Below are 17,764 nucleotides of genomic sequence, written 5' to 3'. Positions count from 1 at the left end.
AAGATTCTGGGTGCTCCCACTGTGCGTGAGGCGCTGAGTCCTGTGTGGAGCGCAGAGAAAGTGACTTTGACACCTAGCTGCTGCCTTGATTCCCAGGGAGAGAAGCTGCACTGGTGCATCTGACTTCCTGTGCCTGGGGCCAATTCATCAGTGAATATGGGGCCCTGGTGTTTTCTGTCTCCTTAAAATCAGCTCACTGATTCTTGTAGCTGATTTGGGATATTGCCATACCACTTAGGAAGTAGCATGAAAACCTGGCATTATTGAGATGCAAAAGCCTTCATTGAGGGGGCAGAAACCACCTACTGAGTTAGTAATTCCAAAGCACACAGGCAAGCAACCTACACCCACCCAGAGAGCCGGACTTTTCAACAACCGGAAAGTTTCGGAGGTCAGTCTCTTTCCTGCTACCTCCCCCTATACCCCTGCCAACCACTGATCTCCTTCCTGTCTCTATAATGTTGCCTTTCCCAGAATTTCTTAGAAATGGAGCCACAGCAGGTAGACCTGTGTCTGGCTTCTGTCACTCTGTGGGATGCTGTTGAGACTTTCCCGCCTCTTCCTGAGCAGGTCTGCAGCTTCTTATTCACCATTGTGTAGCTGTATCTCACTCAGTGTGTCTGTCTGAAGAGTAGGTCTTACAGGCATCTATCCAATGGGTAATTGGATGATTTAGGGGTATCCTGTAACATTTTTTTCTCGGATACTTACTTAGTGGACCTTCTCAGTTGTGTGAGGTACCATCCAGAGATGTCTCATCCTGGGCCTGGCAGCTTGTGGGTTCTCAATTTGAGACAATCTCCTCATCCCTATCTCATTCTCAAAACGCTGCTCTCAAAAACCTGCTTAAAAGCAGTTGGTGGAGACCTCTGAGGTGTGAGCAGGCAGAGACCCTGTTCAGTGCTGTGAAGGTTGGGGGGCTGGGTGGGTCCCTGGCCTCTCCCCTTTGCTATCCCTTTGCCCCTCAGGCTGCCTCACCAGACTGGGCCCCACTGTGGTGGTGATAACTAGGTTAAATAGATTTTTCCAAGTGATAGAGAAGCAGGACAAAATAATTCCAGAAAAATTGGACAGTATACAAATATCCAAATCTAAGTTTTTGACCCATTCTTCTAAAAATTGGAGTATGTGTTTCTTTCCCAAATTCATTTTCTTTTTCAAGCAATGTGTGCACTCTCTCTCTCTCTCTTTTTCTCCATCCACCCTTGCTATCTGCCTCCACAGGACTGATTCTACTAGCTTTCTTTGCTCTCAGAACCTGCCTGTCTTGGGGCCAGATGGTGTCTAGCCGCCATTTTGGTTTCTTGGTCTCTGGGCTCCAGCCTAAGGTATACTGTTCCAGACCAAAACAAAACACCTTTTCTTAAGTAAAGCTTGTACCTGTTCCAGGTTTGGATCCCTCAAATCACCCGCGGCCCACCCTCTTCCAATTTGAGACAATCTCTTCATGCCCTGTGCCCTGGGCAGGGATGTGGTGACTGACACAATCATGAGCTAACCCTTTTCTGCCTCAGGTTATCAGAGCCCCCTCCCTGGAATATTCTGACTCACTGAGGTGAAGGCCCTCCACCCATCCTCCCCCACACAGGGAAATGGCTTTTAAAGTCTATTGACTATAATCTCCATAATGTACCCATAGCCAACACCCAAAATTGGGAAGTTCAGCTTCTTACAATCCCACACTCAGCTCCCTTAGATATTTATTCCCTTTCACCTCATTACTTGTGCCTGTCTCCTAGTGAGGGGCTTCCATATTCTGTCGCACTGCTTAAGAAGAAAAATGTCTTTACCCCAGTGAGGGTGGGAAAGGTTTTTTTTTCTCAAACATAAACTATGGTAGTTTCCTTGCATCAAATTTCTTCAATCTTGAAGTTCAAATAAAGCGGGTCAGCTGCTTCTCGAGTGTTGTTGATCCCTAACGCTCAGATAAATGCTGCTGGTTTTTCAGAGTTCGTTGTCCAGCGCTCTGCAAAGATGAGCCATCCCACTGGGCTCCTCTGTTTGGAACCAATATCTACGCAGACGTGAGTATCCTGGTATTTTTATTGATCACTTCTCTCAGCCTGTTAAGACCACTGAAAGTGCATCCCAGGGTCTGGGTACCTGATATCTCCACCCTGGGCCTAAATTTAGACCATTGCTCTTGTTTCCCATTTATGAAGCTTCTACTGCTTTCCCCTGCTTATGAGGAATATAGATGTAGGTGTTACTCCTCTTACATAGCTGTTGTCATACCATAAGTTGAAACCTGTCTCCTGGCTGACTTGTGTTTTTAAAGCAAAGGTCTCATGCATCGCATACTTCATTTCCCCAGATGTCCAGCACTCTCTCTGGCTTTCCTGATGCATTTATAGATACGGCCCACTCCACTCTCTGCGTTTCCTTTTGGCCATGCACACACTTAGCTAAAAACCCCAAATACAAATTACTTCTGTTTACTACTTGCAAGACCACTCATTATATTAGTGTCTATTTTTTCTTTTTTTTCCCCCTCTTTAATGAGTAAACATTAGCTTGGATTTTTTAAAGTGAATCCTCCAGGACACAATTTGTTACCTCCAAGGTTTTGGGACATGGTAACCTAGAAGATGTACATGTAGTCACAGCTTTGCTGAAAGACTTTGTGATCTTCTTGCCAAGTCATTTACCTTTCTGTAGAATGAGCAAGCTGGGACTTTTACTTCAGGGAGGCTTCTGGATTTCAAATCCATGAATCGATACTGGTATCACTCACCCCAGGCTAACATTTTTACTTAGCCCTTCTTCCTGTACATTTTTGTGGTTCTCCTCACCCACCACTACTATCTTTGCCTCCATCTGCTTTCATTTGTTCCAGATTCCTGAAAATGTGAGGTCACCGAACTCTCTAAGGTCAAAGCAACTTTAATGGCTAAGCTTTCTGTCTTTCCTTTTTAACAGAGTCTTATTTCTTGAAAGTTGCTCAGGCAAAACTGAGATGTAAAAGTTTAATAAAAGAATAAAATAATGTATATCAATTGTTACTCTAGACATTTGAAAAAGTCTGCTGTTAAAAGATAGTATCTTTGATTTTAATAGTCTATAAAAATAAAGGATAGGCAGGGAAAGTTATTCCAACCAAATACCCAAAGATGAACAAATAAATAAAAATGAACAAACAAATAAAGGCACTATTACTACCCAATAAAGTAGAACTTAAGGGAGACCTACTAAAAAGGACAACATAATTTGTCATACAATGGCACAAAAAGTACAATTTATGAAGAAGATTTAAAAATCAAATCTGTATGCACCAAACAACTTAGCAAGTAAAACCATAAAGAGAAACAAAATTAGAAATGTAGGGAGAAACTTGGTGAGAACTTACAAGTGATATTAAACTACCTCTTATTCAACACCTACTATGTTATAGGTTCTTCAAAAACTCCATTATCCTCATTTTTTAGAAAAGGAAAGTGAGACTCTGAATAACCTGCCCCAAATCACACAACTGACACAGGGCCCAGATGAGATGCAAATAAGGGTGTGTCTTGGTTCTGGTTGGTATTTTCCCCTGCTTTAGTCAGCTTTCCATGAATGTGTCTGCACTCATAATTACACTGGTGCTTGCAGATGGTCAGATTAAAACCCTGGTGTAGCCTAACTGACTTGTGTATTAATTAGGGGCTCTGGGACCATAGTATTTGAGACCTAGCTTGACACAATAATGATTCACTCAATGTTTGTTGAAGGAATAAATAAATGAAGACACTACAGTAGTCAATACTTAGACATTGTTTAGAGATTAGAAGAGTGAAAGGTGAAAGGAAAGGAAAGTAGTCAATACTTAGACATTGTTTAGAGATTAGAAGAGTGAAAGGTGAAAGGAAAGGAAAGTAGTCAATACTTAGACATTGTTTAGAGATTAGAAGAGTGAAAGGAGAAAGGAAAGAAGGAAAAAAGAATGAAGAGCAAGAGAAAGGGAAGGAAGGAGGGGGAGGGAAGGAAGAACGTAACCTGGGATGCAAAGCTGCTTTTCTGGCTGGGTTTCCAGTTCATTCTGTATTCTGGGAAATAATGATGCCTTATGGAAATGTCTGTTTAGCTAAGAGATATATTGGGAGTGTTGTCTCCAGGCTTTCAAAGGACGTCAAGGTGCCCTCTGTTCCTACTTTGGTTTTTGGAGCGCCTGACTTGGCAGGGCCTCTTGCCATTGTGAGCTGTGGGAAGGAGCTCACCCAAAGAGCAACAGGTTTTAAGCCTAGGCTCTGACATTTACCACTTTGGGGTGGGGGCAGCTTTTCCCCATTAGCATCTAAATTTTCTTATCTTTCTCCTTTGGTGGATAGATAGGGTCTTGCAACTGTACCTGCATCAGAATTCACCAGAGTGCTTGCTCAGTTTCCCTGGCCCCAGTCCATGTCAGTTTTAGTGTGTCTGCCTGGGGCAAAAGAATCTATATTTCACACAAATTCCCACAAGGCACATGCTGTTACTGTCCAGGGCTGCATGGTGAGGACCCTGGATTAGACTGAAGACTTCCTGGAGGCTTTTCCACAGTGCGATGGTATTTGTCTTATAGACACTTGCTGTGTGTAGGCCTGCAGCAAACCCAGTCTTATTTAACCTCATGTTCACCCCGTAACCCCTCTCCATTCAGTCATCCCATGTTCATGGCTTTGGATGGCAGTTGTGATCCTGCTCTTTGCCCTTGTCACAAAGCTGAGTAGTTCTGGGCAAGTTACTGAACCTTCCTGGACCCCAATCTCCTTGCTGTTAAGAGGGAATAATAAGAATATCCACGTTGGGGTCCTTGGGAGATTACTATACTGGAACCCTCAAAACAGGCCAGCCTGTAAATGCTCAGAGCTCTTCCCTATGAAACCCTCACTTCCTGCTGGGAAGAGGAGGTCACAACCCATCATCTAGGGCCATACACCCTCATGTGGTGTATTGAGAGTCAGCTTCCACCTCCCTGAGACCAGCTCTCAGCTGATAGCGGCTGTTAATAAATATTCAGATATTCAGCTGCTTGGAGCCTGAGAAAGGAAAGAATACACATTGTGCCCTGACAGCAGCTATGGGAGAAGCGGGTGTGATAGGAGGAAGGGAGGAAAAGGAAGAGAAGAGCTGGCGGCAGGGATGGAGATGGGTGAAGAAGACCAGGAGCATGAGAAAGATCTGGCCGGAATTGAAGGTTTCCACATCCAACATCATCACAGAAAATTTCTGAGTCACTGGTGTCCAGAGATCCTCCAGAGAATGGAGTGGGAGGTCTCCAGCGGGGAGGGAAGCTTTGTCTTACAGGCACCCGACAAGGTGCCAGCGCATGTCTGGGGTGCCATTCTCCTGGTGCCACTGTTTTCTGTAGAATCGAAGTCCTCAACTATAAGAAGGGGCTTAAAAATGGACATATTTGCTCTAAATGCGGTTAGAAGCTGTGTGAGGCTCCAGTGGCCTAATTTCAGACACATGGGCTCAGTCAGTCTGAAGGGGTGTAAGGGGTGTCAGCCACAGTCCAGGTGTCAGCAGGGGGTCACCCCTGAGCTTCCAGGGCAGAAGCTTTTTCTTGTCTTTTTTCAATTTTGAAAGGCCACCCACTTTTCTTGGCTTGTGGCCCCTCCTCCATCTGCAAAGCCAGCAGTGAGCCCTCTTTCTCATGATGAGCTCGCTCCCACCCCAGGCCCTTTGCACAAGCGGCTCCCTTTGCCCGGGATGCTCTGCCCACTGCAGTTCCCAAGGCCATGGCTGATTCCTTTCTGCCATTCTTACTTGAGCTCCAAGTGGGCGTCAAGAACCACCTTCCCTGCGTAACTATTTCCAAGAACCCCCCCTCCATCCAGTCACTTGCTCTCCTGACCTGGCTTTATTTTCTTCACAGTGAGAATTGCTTATTTGTGTATATGTTCATGTGTCTGTATTTCTTGGCTCCCTGAAGCATCTTTATTTTATTGCGTGATGAATTCCCATGTATCCAGTATAAACCCTGGCACATAGTAGTTGCTCAGAAAAGATCTGTTTAGCAAATGAATGACACCGGGTTTTCTCTGATGCTGGAGGGATCAATTTACCATGACTATTTCTAGGGGTGGCTTGCTTGATACCCCACCCACTGGGCATCCAAGTCATGGTCGACTCCAACCGGAGCCCATCCTCCCCACGGCTCACACCTCCTCCTGTGCTTACAGAGTTCTAGCATCTGTAAGGCTGCCGTGCATGCGGGTGTCATCAGCAATGAGAGCGGAGGGTACGCAGATGTGATGCCAGTGGATAAGAAGAAGACCTACGTGGGCTCTCTCAGGAATGGGGTTCAGTCTGAAAGGTAGGGAGTGGTTGGACCCTGGACTTCATGGCCAGTGGGGTGGCCCACTGGGAGCCTGGGAGGCCAGCCCCTGCTCTGTCCACTTACCTCAAACTTGGGCAGGCCTGCAGTGTTCTGGGTCAGGCCTGTTTCTTCTTCCTTTCTTCCACAAGGACTTTTTTCTATTACCAAACTGTGATTTTGTTGAAAAAATTAGAAGCATCAGGTATGCCCAGGAAAAGCACCCAGCTATATAACCTATCACCTGGGAAAATTACTGTTAGATTTTTTTATATATGCACCTTGGCCCCTGTGTCTGTGTGTGTGTGTGCATTCACATGTGTGCACATACTGCTCAAATGGATTCCCCCCCAAACAAAAAAAGTTGGGATCAAATTCTAGTTACATACACTTTGTAATTCCGTAGCTGCAAACTACTACCTAACCGGGTGGTTCTGCTTCTCCACTGTGACCTGCGGAGACTCGACCTCGGGTCTGTGATCTGGGGTGACCTCACAGGGCTGCTGGGCAGGTGAATTGGGGCGCCTATCAGAGCCTGGCGGTTAGGAGCACTCTGTGTGGTGGCCGTGTTTACAGCTCTGTCGTTACACTTCCTAGGTCACAGAGTTGCTCTCTGTGTCCCCTAACACGACAGAGTCACAGCGAGCCAGCACCACCTCCCTCCTTGGTCGGAGGGTGGCATTCTCTCCACCTGGAGGCTGCTGGCCATCCTGACGGCACCCTCCCTGGAGAGGCCTGCACCACGACCGCTCTCTTGAATCCCTGGCAGTGGCATTTTGGGGTCAAAGGCTGTGCAGAATTCTTAGGCTTTGGGCGTGCCATTTCAGAATATTCTCCAGGAAGGGTCCCCTCCCTGGGGCAGGCTGCCAGTCTGCTTCCTGGCACACGCTGCTCATCCTCACGTGGTCACCAGTGTCCGTGGTGGCAAGTCACAGGCCTGCAGCTCAGAGTCCTCATCCAACCCCAGGGTTTCCTCTCTAGAGCCCCATGATCTCAAGCATGGCACTGGGCTCCCCAAACCTCAGTTCCTCTACATGAAACACAGGAATGATGATCACAATTGCTGGGGAGCAGATCCAAGTGGGGGTGTATGCGTTTCTAGGGTCACCAAACACCCAGCCGGGAGCCTCAGCAACAATTGGTTGCCTCAGTCCTGGATACGGGAAGCCCAAGAGCCAGCTGTGGGCAGGCCTGGCTCCTCTCGAGGCCCCCGCCACTCCCCGGGCCCGTCGAGGCCGTCGCCCCCTGTCCTCACGAGGCTGCACCTGCCTGTGTCCTTAGCTGCTCTCTTGCAAGGACATCACTCACGGCGGACTAGGCCCACCCTGGTGACCTCGTTTTACCCTGTTCACCCCTTTAAAGACCCGCTCTCCAGGAAGCCACACCTGAGGTCCTGAGGGCGAGGGCTCCCACGCAGGAGTTTGCAGGGGACACAGTGCAGCCACAGCAGAGGGTGGCACTGGAGATCACAGACTGCAGGGCCTGTTTCAGACAAAGAATCTATAGTGAAGGGCTCAAAGTGTGCCAGGCACTCGGAAGCTCAGGCCTTCCCACTCCCGGCCTTCCCCTCCCACTGCAGGGTGCTGGACAGAAAGACCCCCAGGGTCAGGCAACTCCCAAGTCCGGTTCTCCCCGGGCCCAGCAGCCAGGTCTAGTGGTGTCTGTGTTTTCTCCTTCAACATTTGCAACCTTGTTTGGGAAAAGCTTCGTGAAGGGGAAATTCCACTGATTTAATGGGAGGGAATGAAACTGCTGATGAGGCAGAATTTCCTGGCTGGCTGGAAAGAAATCCCAGAACACCAGTCTCTGGAGCTGTCTAGACTCCTTTAAGAGAAAGCAGCCTCAGGGCTGCCGAAGGGGCCCTGCCTTTGTCCCCCTGCCTGTTGTGCTGAGAATATCACGGCTGCCAGCAGGCTGCCCGCAGACAGGTGTGTGGGGAGAGCAGGGGACCCGGAGGGGTCCCTAGGAGGCTCCTTCCCTGTCACCACCCACGCCCCCCCTCAGCCCCCCGGGAGGCCATTGTCTCCTCCTGCCGAGGCATCCACCCGGCCGCAGTCTCCCAGGAAGCCTTCCCGGCCTGGGGTGGCTGCCACCTGCCTCGCTGCTTGGAAAGCCCCAGTGGGCTCCCAAGTGTCCCCAGTGAAGACATCAGCTCCCTCTCCCTGGGTGGCCCCTCCTGCCCCGCCTGCAGGCTGCCGTGGTGATCATGGTGATCATGCCAGAGCGAGCGGTCTGTCGCCCTCACTGCCTTGCACTCTCCTTGCCTAGGAAGGGGAGGGGGCCCTGTCCCGGGGAGATGACAGAGGTCCCCCACCGGGACCCCCCAGATAGCAGCAGCCAGATCACCTGAAAAGCAGAGTGGGGCCCACCCCAGGCCTACTGAACTGGAAACCAGGGCTGGGCTCAGCAGTGTGTGACCTGGTCTTGGGGCCTGCCGGCAGCCAAGGGTGACATCCCGGGTGGTATCCGCTGTCCGAGGGTCGGTCGGGGAAGGGAACCTTGTTCATGGTGCGCTGAGATTTTGTGACCAGGTACTTGCTGCACAGGTGTGGTAGCACCTGCGCTGAGACTGTGAGCGGGGGGGCTGCATCCACGCAGCCAGGAGCAGGAGGGTGCACCCCACGGCGTGGGGCCAGCTCCCTTTCCCTGCGGGGTGCCCTGAGGTCAGCATCTGCACAGCTTTGCCGTGCTGGTGGCTGCTGTGCGGATGAGGGGGCCCTCCTTCTCCAGGCCCTCAGTTAGCCTCCAGCAGGGCTGGCTCCTTGTTGCCCGACTTCGTGGCTACGGTCCGTCATAGACGTAGCTGTTTCACGTTGGGCCAAGTGACTCCATCATAAGAGATAGCCCGTGTGAACTATCTTCCAGGACAGGGGAGAAAGCATTACAGGAAAGAGTCCTTCCATCCCTGCGTCCATCCTTCTGACGCTCCCTCATCCGTCTCATACGGGTGAGCTCTCACGGAGCCCCAGCTGGGAACACATAAGGTCTCTGCCCCCCATGTGTCTTGCCAAGGAGGGGAGCAGACACTGCGGAAATAGTGACGCCACTAGGCAGGCACAGGGTGTCCCTGTTAGGCCGGGAGGCGCAGGAGCCAGGACCGTCTGACGGTCCGTGGTGATGCCGGCGGATATGATGCCCGCCCCTTGTTTCATGGAACCTCAGCAACCCTCCCAGTGCAGAGGCTGGGCTGAGAAAATTCCCGTCTGTTTCTATTAGGGACCGTGGGAACCAAGCCCAGCCAGGGGGTGAATCTGTCCCCAGCCTCTGCTGGGATCCTAGAGCGGCCTCAGATAGTCCCCAGGGAGATGTGGGCACTGGGTACTTTGCGTCCATTCAGTCGGTTCTAAATTTGGAGAAATGCATCACACACAGCCAAACCCCTTGAGGAGAATTTACACGCAGTCAGAACTGGTTCTGCTTCAAAGTGGTTTTGGTTTAGCAATGACCCCTTCTCAAAAGAGGATTTCCTGAAAGTTTTGAAAGGTGGCCAGGGGGTTTGGGACAGTGTCGGGGGCAGGCGCCCCTGCCCCCACATGCGTGTCCTGAAGGAGAGCAGAGAAGGGGAAAGTGTCCAGAAGTACTTCACCTGTCCGCCCCGGGCTTGTCTGAATATTCTCGGGAGGAAGATGGACATCAGGACAAATATGAATCCAGAATTTTTGCTTAGATCAGGCCTGTTTGCAAAGACAAATTTCATTAGGAGATTGGGAAATACACCCACATGACAGACAGCATCCTTGGCCTTTGGTTTTAACAACTCTGACCTGTGTGCAAAGGTGAGCGGCTTTCTTCTGGTGTGTTTCCAGTTCTCTGTTGATACATGAACAACTTACTTGGAGATTTTTTGGTTTGTTTTGATTTTTACAAACATGGGTCAAGCGAGGCCCTCTGTGCGTGGTGTTCTCGGTCAGGGGTGGGTGGCAACCACCGCTGCAGTCACATCCACGTAGCCACGCTGAGACCCTGCGGCTGCATGTCCCAGTGTGTGCAGTGACTGGGCTTTCTTCACCCTGTTCAAGGACATCTGCGTCATTTCCTTCACTTTCTCTTACTGTTGTAAGCAGCGCTGCAGAAAACATCTTTGCCCACACCCTTGCACTCTCCTGACAAGATCCTTAGGAATTTTCGTTCAGTAGAAAGTCGCCAAATCAAACTCCTCGCTAGCCACAGTCGCCAAATCAAACTGTTCATGTCTCTCCTCTGTAAAGCCTGCCACCCCTGCCTGCCTCTCCTCCTCTTGGCTCTCACTCCTCAGCCTCTTGGCGTCTCTTCCTCACCAACCTTCTCTGTTCCCTGCACCTACCTCAGGGCCTTTGCACCTGCTGTTACCCAGCCCCAGACCCTCTCAGCTCCTGTGTGTTCCTGTGGCTGGGTTCCTCTTGTCATTCAGATGTAAACACGAATGCTGCGACCCTCCCAAAAAGCACACCCCCAACACATAGTCCATGTTGCCCTCTGCACACGTTGCTTGCCTGATCTGACCTGGCCCGATTCCTGCCCCCATGACATTTTCCTCCAGGAATCCATCACTGAGATGATTTCTTTCACTTTTTCTGCTGTTTCTCTCTTGCCCCATCCTTAGACTACACCTCTGCATAGGTGAGAACTCCACACCAGTGCCCTGCTATACCCACCCCAGTGCCTGGCACATAGTAGGTGCCCAGTAAAAACAGGTTGAGTGACAGACAAGTCGCTGAGTTCAGAATGACAGATAGCTGATACTCTTTAGAAAATTGTTCAATGCTCTTTATTAAAATGGTTCCATACTTTATATGAAAATTGCCCAGAAATGCTGTGCCCATTTGCACTCCCTGGGTGTAGGTACAGGAGTTATAGACTATTCCCGAATCAGAGGGAATGTTGAGAAAGGAGGATGGGGTCAGTCCACACCTGTCTTTCATCAAAAGACACAGCTAAGTACCTGTCATAACTGCAGTTTATTGAAGTCTAAGCAAACAAGGAGTCACCCAATCCTTTCTTGCATACCCCAAACCAGTAGGTTCCTTGCCTGGTGCGGTAGATGGCCCAACACCTGGTGCTGCCACACTGACCCCTCAGAGTGCACAGCTCACTGCTCGATGTGCCAAACCTACACCCTCTTCTTCGGGATGTGCTCTTGCCCCAGGTGGACGCCCTGTCCAGTCGGGATGCATGCTACCATGCATCGACCGGATGTCCAGATGTCAGGGTCCTTGGGGAAGCCTGTCTGGATGGCAGCCTGATCCCCTTGTCCCAGGTTGTTTGGGACGCTGCTGTCCATAGATGGGAAGTCTGTTCCGGCGGGAAGTCGGGGAGACGCAAAGCCTGGTCCTCAGCCCGACGTGGCTTGCCAGCCCACGGACTGGCCTCTGCCTGTGGCTCAGGGAAGTTCCCCCAGGACTGCATTTAAGTCCAGGGAGTCTTACAGCCTGGAGGCCTGAGGAGGGCCCTTTGTCTCCTGAGCCTTCCAAAAACTGCAAAGGCCGCCTGACGAACCCCATCCCCTGGGCGGGCCCCTCTTGCCTCGAGTGCCCGGTGGGGAGCTGCTGGCCCACGGCCATGAAGCCGAGCTTTCAGCTGTGTCTTGGCGCTTTGCTTTTCTTCCTGTCTCTGTAGTGCCAAGTGCTTCCATCTGATATACATTTCCGAAGTTCAATCCCAGGGTAGCCAAGAGTGTGGAGCTGCTGTGGCAAAAGCAGGGGAAACAGCTAGGAATTCCAAGCAGTCTGCTCCCCAAGGATTGCTGGCGGTGGCCAGCGCTTCCCCAGGGCCAGTCCATGGTTTGTAAGCTGGGCCCCTCTAAAGGAAATCGGGCTTCACTCATGCCTGGGCTGTAAATGTTACCCTTGAACTTATTCATAACAAGCGAGATGCAAATTTTAACGACTGGAGGCCATTCCTGAGCTAGATGGACTATGAGTGACCTCCAGGTCATGGAGGCTGTGTGCAGCCTGAGCAGGGCACTCGGGCTCAGCTGTAGCCCCAGCCCATCGGCTGGGCCTTATGAAGGGCACTATGAGCCACTGTTCAGATCACAAATGCGTATTTCCTTTGATCTAGCAATCCCACCCCTGGCCTGTCTGCAGGTGTGCTCATATGTATGCAGGGAGCTTGGTGGTCAGGGCTGTTCTTTGTAGTATCGTTTGCACACACACAAAAAAAGATGTTAGAGATAATTAAATTTATATGCGTAGGGATTCAGTTAATTATATTATAATACTTTAATACTTAGGAATCCGAGGTTGCTGAATAAGAACAGTCACTACAGACTGTTCTTGGTGGGTCAGACAGTGTCTGGTGTTGACTGAGGTTTGGGGGAGCTGGGAGCCCCTGTGCTACTGGAGTGGTACAGCCTCTTTGGAAAGACATTTGGACAGTTGTTTAAAAAACAGTGGCCATAGAACTTAACAATTCCCCTCCCAGTTATGTCAAAGGAATCGAAAGCCTAGTTCCATCAGTATCAGAGCAGCGGTATGTGAAACAGCCAAAGACTGGAAAGAACTGAAGTGTCCACTGACTGAGGAGAGGATGGACAAAACCTGGCCTCTCCATGCAGTGGAATATTATTTGGCGATAAAAAGGAAGGGCAGACTCGATTCTTGCTCCCTCGTGAAAAAACCGCACAAATGCTATGTTAAGGGACAGAAGCCTTTCCCAAGGCCACATACTGTGTGAGTCCATCTACAAGAATACCCAGAATAAGCAAATCCCAGAGACAAAAATTGCCTTGGCTGGGGGTGTGGTGGGAGAGAGATTATAGGTGGGAGCGGACTCTCTCTTTGGGGTGATGGTAACGACCTAGAGCTGGATCGTAGAGATGGTTGCATAACTGCATAAAATCTGAGTAGGACACTTTGAGAGGGTGAATTTCATGCTTTGCCATGCCTCATAAAATGGTAAAGGGCTTTCTGTCGGTTGAGGGGTTTACTGTCTGTGTTAAAACCATAGTTCTTCTGAGCTGGGTGATGAGGGCTGTGTCTCTTCATTTCTCATGGCCGAGTCTCCTGGCTCACAAAAGCAGGACCCTGATGGTCCTTTCCTGAAGAAGGCCAGAGACCTCTTCCCAGCACCCACCTGTGTGCTCAGCCCTCTGTTTTTCTGGGTCCCTTTTCAATAATCATGGCCCATGCACTCTTGTTATGACACTGTCCTAGGAAAGCTGTCAACCAGATGGCCACTGTTTGGGTTGACGGGTGGCAAAAAAGCAGGCGGCGGGCGGTCTTGGAGGGTGAGTTCAATGCAGACAGACTGGGGCCAGTAATCTGGGGCTAAAAGGAAATAACTTAACAGTGCTGACCTAGATTTAGATCCAGGGCGGTTTGCAGAGAGCGTGGAATTTGCCGCCTGAGCTGGCTCCGGACAGCCTCTTGCCAGGCCACTGCCGGGGCGTCCCTGGGCCATGGTTCTTCACTGGGGGGCCTGTGGGGCTCCAGCTCTCCCTTCCCGGCGCCAGACTGCGGACGGCCCCTCAGACCTCTCAGTAACATGCCTCGCCTTCTCTTTCAGCTTGAGGACCCCTCACGACGGGAAGGCCTTCCGGATCTTTGCGGTCAGACAGTGAATCCTGGTGTCGGGGAGCAGGGGCTTGTTCCAGAGGGCTTCGGGGTCTCGCTTTTTGTTTGTATCTTGTCACTTGGGAGCGGGCTGGGGACGTGGAGAGCCGCTTCCTTGAAGCACTCAGTGTCAGTTCCTTTGGCCTTTGTCTCACGCGCTGCACTGCAGGAAACAGCCTCCTCCAGGGCCTGGCTGGACACCTGAGGACCAGTCCCGTGGGGCCTGGGGTCGCCCCTGCTGCCGCTGCTGCTCAGGCAGCCACGTGTTCTTTTATGGGTGCAGGGATGGCCACAGGCCCGCAGAGACTGAGAACGGGAACTCATGTCTAGGCACTCGGGCGTGGGGGGCAGAGGGTGCATAGCGAGCACACTTGGGGGTGGGGGGCTCCAGAAGGGGGCTGAGGTTGCTATTTAAACAATTAGAAACCCCCCCATCTATCCCATACCACGGTGATGGGGGGGCGGGAAACAGGCTTAATGTTTGCTGGTCAGACAAATGGGCCGAACTAGGGGGCTGGTGAGGGGGAACCTCAAGGACCCGTCCTTGCTGGCATCCTGCCCCGTGCAGGCTGGTCACCTCCACAGCAGTGCTGCCTGGTTAGAGTTCAGCAGTCACTCCAGAGACTTCTGTCATCTTCGTCCACGTGGCCCAGCTGTGTTGGCCTTTGGTCTTCTTGACGACTGACGGGCCAGGACTCTTTCTTGCTCCCCACCGGGCGGCTCCTTGCCGGCCCCGGACACCTTGACTGTCCTGTCTCACACAGGGTCTCTGCTTGGCAAGTGTTTCTGTTTGAAGCCCACTTTAAAACAAAACAAAACAAAACAAAAAACCAAACTCCTGCTGTCTATTGGTTCCACTGGGATGTCCAAGAACAGCCCTAGCAGGGCTGCTCAGAGGCTGCCTTTGGGTGGCATCTCCCCAGCCTTCCCGCCGCCCCCCGCTTTCTTGCAGGGGCGGGATGGGCTCCTGGCACGTTCCTCGCAGAGGCTGGTGCTCGGGGAGAGAACAGTCTGCGGTCACGCAGCTGCAGTCGGGGAGCCGCGAGGAGGCTTCTCTTTCTGTTCCTCACCGCCGTCCTCCCGGCTCCGTGTGAGGAGCGCTCGCCCTCTGTGGCCGTCACTCCGTGAGCACCCACAGCAGAAGCCCGCGGTGAAGCGGAAGCCCCTGTGGTAAATGGCCTCTCTGCCGCAGGGGCTGTGCCAGCCTCCACCTCCAGGCCAGTCCGTCTGTCCGCTTTGTGCACGCCACTTTCAAATAGGATCTCTCTCTCTCTCTCTCTCTCTCCCTCAAAATGCTCTGGGGGCGGAGGCAATAGCAGAAAGTTTTGAAAACCAAGAAGGTCTGGACAAGAGCCCCTAGACTTGAGTGGTGCGGCTGGGCGCATCCATGATCAATGCCGAAACTGCGGGCCAGTAGCTCCCCTCCACGGGCCCTTTAGGGACTCGGTAAAAGCCACGAAACTCTTAGTTTACAAGCTGAGATTAGCAGGACCGAGGCCTTGCGGGCTCGGGGTGATTCTGAGTGGCCGGCTGTGCAAGCCCAGGAGTCCGAGCAGAAGAATGAGCTCAGCCTGGCCCGTCCTGTGTCTCCTTGCTGAAGTCTCGAGGGCTGAAGACTGTCCACGAGGAGCTGTTGGCACCGGGCCACCTGCTTCACCCTCTCGTTGCCAGGCCTCTGCCACAGCCGCAAGGTTTAGAATGAGTGACCGCCCCGGGCTGCTTCGGGCTTTTGCTGACCTCAAGGAGGATCTGAAACTTCAGCAAGAGTCTGCCCCTGGGTGTTACAGTCAGGCCCCCGGTGCCTGGAGCCGTGCCAATCTGCCCCAGTTACCAGACGGAGCCTTCACCCAATGCCACATCTCCGTGCTTTCTCATCCTCACAAACATCTGGAAACCGGGGACCACTTTTCTTCTGAGAACGGGAACAAGACCACAAACTGTGAGCCCTGATCTCCAGGAGCACCTCCAGTTTTGTGTACGCAATAGGTCCTCAGCCACCGTCCGGCGAGCAGAGAGACGGGCCGGCAGGGTGTGTGCGCCCTGCCCACAGGCAAGGTTTCGGGTTCCCTCACACTTCCGCCCTCGTGTGTTCCGATGTTTCATATTGTCTGTAGGCTCACGCAGCCCGCAGCTTACATGTGTGCTTTTTTCTATGAAAAATGAAAATTTTACTACTTGCTACGGACGAAGGTTTATTGTCAATTGTTTGTGTGCTTTGCATGAACAGGGACCACGTTGCTGTTACTTCAATAAACTGGTTTGATTTCTTAAACATTCCTGGGACTTTGATTTTTATGCACACACATCTGCAGCGCCTCTGGAGTCGTGGCTGGGCGTGGGTCCAGAGCCTCTCGGAGGCCTTGCCCCGCAACCCCCACCTCTCGGGGTGGCGGCCTGGGGGTGCCCCGCTGCAGATTCTGTCCCGTTGCCCTGGGGCTCAAAAACCGAAATTCACTTTTCTGTCTGTTCTGGAGGCCGGCCCAACCCACTGAGTTGGCACCCCTGGGTGTGAGGCGAGCACCCAGGAAGTTAAGGAGTCTTCTGGGCGGGGGGAGGGCTGGTGTTTGTGCTGGTTGGGAACCATCACTCCGACATCCAGCTCTCCCTGGTCACACACACCCTGACCCCTCATACAGTTGAGGCGGGGAAAGGGTGGGAGTGGAGGAAACGTCTTTTCTTCCAGGGAAGAAAATCTTTACCGTACCACCCGGGGAAAGGGTGGGAGTGGAGGAAACGTCTTTTCTTCCAGGGAAGAAAATCTTTACCGTACCACCCAGGAGCCTGTGTTTAAGACCCTGTCATCACAAATGGATCACATGCCTATTCCCAGATCCATCGGCGCAACTGTGGAAAAACAGGAAAATGCAGGGAGAGCGGGAAGCCAGGGCCTCGGGAAGGGGCCTCAGGTCCGTGAGGCTTGCTCTCTAGGAGGTGGAGTGGAGTGAGGTCAAGAACAAGGACTGGACTCGCCGGGGCTCGCATCCTAGCTTTACCACGTGCATGACGCCGGGCACGTGGGTGGGCCTCTAGCGTTGGTAGAAGCAGGAGGATCACACACAGCTGCCACACATCACAACACTCACTGTTTTGCAACATGGAACTGATGCCAGCGGGTGCCTGGCACAAGGAGATGGCTTTCAGCAAGTATCTAATCAACACAAGTGTCTTAAGACTAAATGGCCCGTGCAAGGAGAGCATGAGCTCCCCATCCTCCTGGAAGGATACGAGCAGCAGCTAGAAGAATCTTGGACTCGAGCAGCTTTATTTTGTTTTAATTTTTTAAAGATTTATTTATTAATGCACACAAGATCTGGGGTACAGGCCAGAGGTGCAGAAGTGAGAGGATTCACCAGAGACAGAGTGGGGAGCAGGACAGAGCTACTGAAATACACTGCTGAGGGGAGCAGCAGGCAAGACAGGAGAGGTCTGCTGTGCCGTGTGGGTCAGCTCCCTGGCCAGGGAACGAACTCATGCTGCAGTGACTGCGGATAGCTTCACAACGCATGCTTTAACCCATTGCACCACCAGGGAGGGCCTTGACTCAACTTTAAACCCCTTCCTTCACTCTGACTCCCAACAGAGACCCTCCTTCCCCATCCTTCCCTGTGCAGGAGGTGACCGGGACTCAAGGAAGGGCGGCTTGGAGCTATGGAATCCTGAATCCTCAACCTGTGGCCACTTCTTAAAAAGGAACAGGAAATGCAGGTGGTCTTGAAACCGTTGTATTATTGGACTGATTTGGTTTTGTTTTGTCTATCTGCCTTCCAACTTTTCATACCAAACTAAAACCCATCCTAGACAGCCACTGGGGCTTCAACATCTTTTAAAGCCCTTAGAAAAAAATAAATCTGTTCCACAGAGTACAGGTTTTGGAAAACCTCATTATACTCTTTTGACCCTTTCATCTTGGCCAACCAAACCACTACCAGCCTTGATCCAGGAATCAGAGAGG

At 51.6% G+C, this 17,764-nt stretch overlaps 1 protein-coding gene across 1 annotated transcript in view; it reads left to right on the top strand.

Moving 5' to 3' along the window:
- The window catches only part of CRISPLD2 (cysteine-rich secretory protein LCCL domain containing 2), a 56,463-nt gene extending 40,139 nt beyond the window's left edge, over positions 1-16,324 (top strand). Inside the window, exons 13-15 of the mRNA XM_012730761.1 lie at positions 1,949-2,024; positions 6,147-6,280; positions 13,766-16,324. Of these exons, the coding sequence (XP_012586215.1) occupies positions 1,949-2,024; positions 6,147-6,280; positions 13,766-13,820 (265 nt within the window). The 3' untranslated portion in view covers positions 13,821-16,324. The remainder of the gene's footprint in view (positions 1-1,948; positions 2,025-6,146; positions 6,281-13,765) is intronic.
- The last annotated feature ends 1,440 nt before the right edge of the window (positions 16,325-17,764 follow it).

The sequence above is a fragment of the Condylura cristata genome, unplaced genomic scaffold, assembly GCF_000260355.1.
Source record: "Condylura cristata isolate star-nosed mole 26May11 unplaced genomic scaffold, ConCri1.0 scaffold00028, whole genome shotgun sequence".
Classification (NCBI taxonomy): Eukaryota; Metazoa; Chordata; class Mammalia; order Eulipotyphla; family Talpidae; genus Condylura; species Condylura cristata.
This window is presented reverse-complemented; position numbering and strand designations above follow the sequence as displayed.